The 2,025-nt window shown below is 48.8% G+C and overlaps 1 protein-coding gene across 1 annotated transcript; it reads right to left on the bottom strand.

Annotated features, from left to right (window-relative positions):
• Positions 1-703: 703 nt before the first annotated feature.
• Positions 704-1,703, bottom strand: LOC147957928 (uncharacterized). Its single transcript, XM_087534465.1, has 3 exons — positions 1,326-1,703; positions 1,145-1,206; positions 704-1,070 (listed from the first exon to the last, which is right to left on the bottom strand). Exons 1-3 carry the CDS (start codon positions 1,693-1,695, stop codon positions 885-887), a joined length of 618 nt encoding a protein of 205 aa, XP_087390591.1. The 5' UTR covers positions 1,696-1,703; the 3' UTR covers positions 704-884.
• Positions 1,704-2,025: the final 322 nt, after the last annotated feature.

Here is a 2,025-nt window from a genome sequence, read left to right as displayed (position 1 = left end):
ATGCTACTTTGCATTGGTTAGTGTCACCCAGCAGCTTAATGATGTTGTTGAAGATACGGCATAGGTGTCACACTGATCGTCTGCCCGATGGTAGGTAGACAATTAATTAGTGACATATTTTACTATCAATTGCCTTTAGACGCTACCATAGTAACTCGGAGGGATCTAGTTAAGCAATTTGAGAAGTTTAGGATGGATATGGGAGCTCTGGCTGTAGGAGCTCTTGCGTAACAAATTCGACACACATAGGTTTACAGTCTTAAATCCTGCCCAACAAGAGGAACTTTTGTATATTCTACATATGTTTTCATTCTTTGGAATATCTCACATGCACTCTTACACGCGGATGTGATATGAATGTATATTAACTCGCGACCAAGAAAAATGTCGAGGTGTCTCCGGTCTCGAGAAACACCTCCAACCTAACCAGGGGGGCTCCACTAGTACAGAAAGCTAGTTTCAAAACTGCTAAATTTTCCATCCTTATTTGCCAAGGCATCCAATAAACTGTCTCAAAAGATTTAGAGTGTGAGGTCAGGTGGCCTTTGGCGACAGAACAGAGGATAGTAGTAGGGGGGGTCGACAGAATGTACTAGTAGTCTAGTGTTATCTCGGTCTTTGCAATGATCTGACGCGTGTCAAACTGTAATCGCAAACAAGAAAAAAGTGAGATGAGACATGAGTGACTGGACTTGAAGCAAAGTTGTACAAGAGCTGGTTATTATTTCACGATCCCTGGAAAGATGACAAGATGGAGAACATGGCCACATTATTACATACATCATCAGATAATTATACCCTCTCGCTGAACATTATACCATCTTTCAGGCTTCAGCAGAACACGGTTTATTACGCACTATACTAATGGATCTACAATAGGCTAATTAGTGGAAGGAGGTGTTCCTGAGGTGCTCCGGCGCGTCCTCGAAGGAGTGCTTCCTTGCCATGGAGAGGATGGTCTTGTCTGCGACGATGAAGTAGGCCATTCCGGCGACGGTGGAGATGATGAGCGCCTGCCCGGTTGGGTTGAGGTGCGCCTTCGCCCACGGCAGCATCCTCACGCTCGCGAGCTGAAATTACAGGCAACACATTCATGAGATATGTGCTATGAACTCTGGAACTGAAGAACTGAACGGCTACTTACGGTGGGGACTGCGGCAGCGACGGTGGCGACGGCCGCGGCCTTAGCTCCCGCCATGGCAGCCTCTGCAGTTTCAGATCAACGCAGGAATGTTAATCAAAGATCAAGTTTCAGCAGACACATAAAGCTGCAATGAATAGGATATACGAGCAGAGCAGTGCTGGCCTAAGGCCGGAACCGTTACCTTTCGAGCAGCGCTTGGCGGCGGCGAGCCTCTGGTCGAGGTAGGCACGGGTCACCGTCGACATCTTCGCGTGAGCAGAGCTTGGTGGCAAGAGATCCGAAGGAAGGGGACTACCTAGTAGTATCAGTTGAGTGAATGTGAGTAAGATGAGATGGGCAGAGCAAGGTGATCGGGCGGGATTTATAGGTTGCAGGAAACCGCGCAACCAGCGTGCGGCCGGGCAGGAAGACCGTGGTTTTTTGGTACCGGCGGGCGGTGCGGCAGAGCACAGGTGGCGGACTCTGCACCGGATAAGAGGGGCAGGGGCATGGATCGATCCATCGGAGTTGGCGGGGAGCGTGCTCGTGCGTAGGATAAAACGTAGGACCATGTGCTCGAGTGGAGTCAGTGTCTGTCTGCGTGCACTCCGTTTTGTTGGCGACGTGTGTGGTGTGGGCGCTCCCAGTTTACGGCCAACCAGTCGGCGATCCAATTCCGCCAGCGCCTGATCCTTTGTTTGGCGCGGTCGGCCCCCCTTTTTCGTTAAAGGGTGAATTTTCATTAAGTGAATACAATTAAAATAAGCATACATTCGGCTTCTGCATAATTAAGACGCACACAACTAACACCAACTTCTACACACACAAAACAGCCGGCAAATAGCTTGAAAAAAAAATCTGAAAAGATCAAATCCACACCCGACAATCTACAATAGTAACCA

This window comes from Triticum urartu, chromosome 7A, assembly GCF_056163025.1.
Source record: "Triticum urartu cultivar PI428250 chromosome 7A, HENAU_Tu73, whole genome shotgun sequence".
Taxonomy (NCBI): domain Eukaryota; kingdom Viridiplantae; phylum Streptophyta; class Magnoliopsida; order Poales; family Poaceae; genus Triticum; species Triticum urartu.
The sequence above is the reverse complement of the archived record's forward strand: the minus strand, read 5'-3'. Positions and strand labels throughout refer to the sequence as shown.

What these genes read in the sequence shown, in the direction of transcription:
- LOC147957928 (XM_087534465.1), bottom strand. Translation starts at nt 1,695, where the DNA reads ATGGTCCTACGTTTTATCCTACGCACGAGCACGCTCCCCGCCAACTCC. An exon ending in CGCCAAGCGCTGCTCGAAAG is followed by an intron (nt 1,207 to 1,325) that starts GTAACGGTTCCG and finishes CTGAAACTGCAG; the next exon opens with AGGCTGCCATGGCGGGAGCT. An exon ending in TCGCTGCCGCAGTCCCCACC is followed by an intron (nt 1,071 to 1,144) that starts GTAAGTAGCCGT and finishes CTGTAATTTCAG; the next exon opens with CTCGCGAGCGTGAGGATGCT.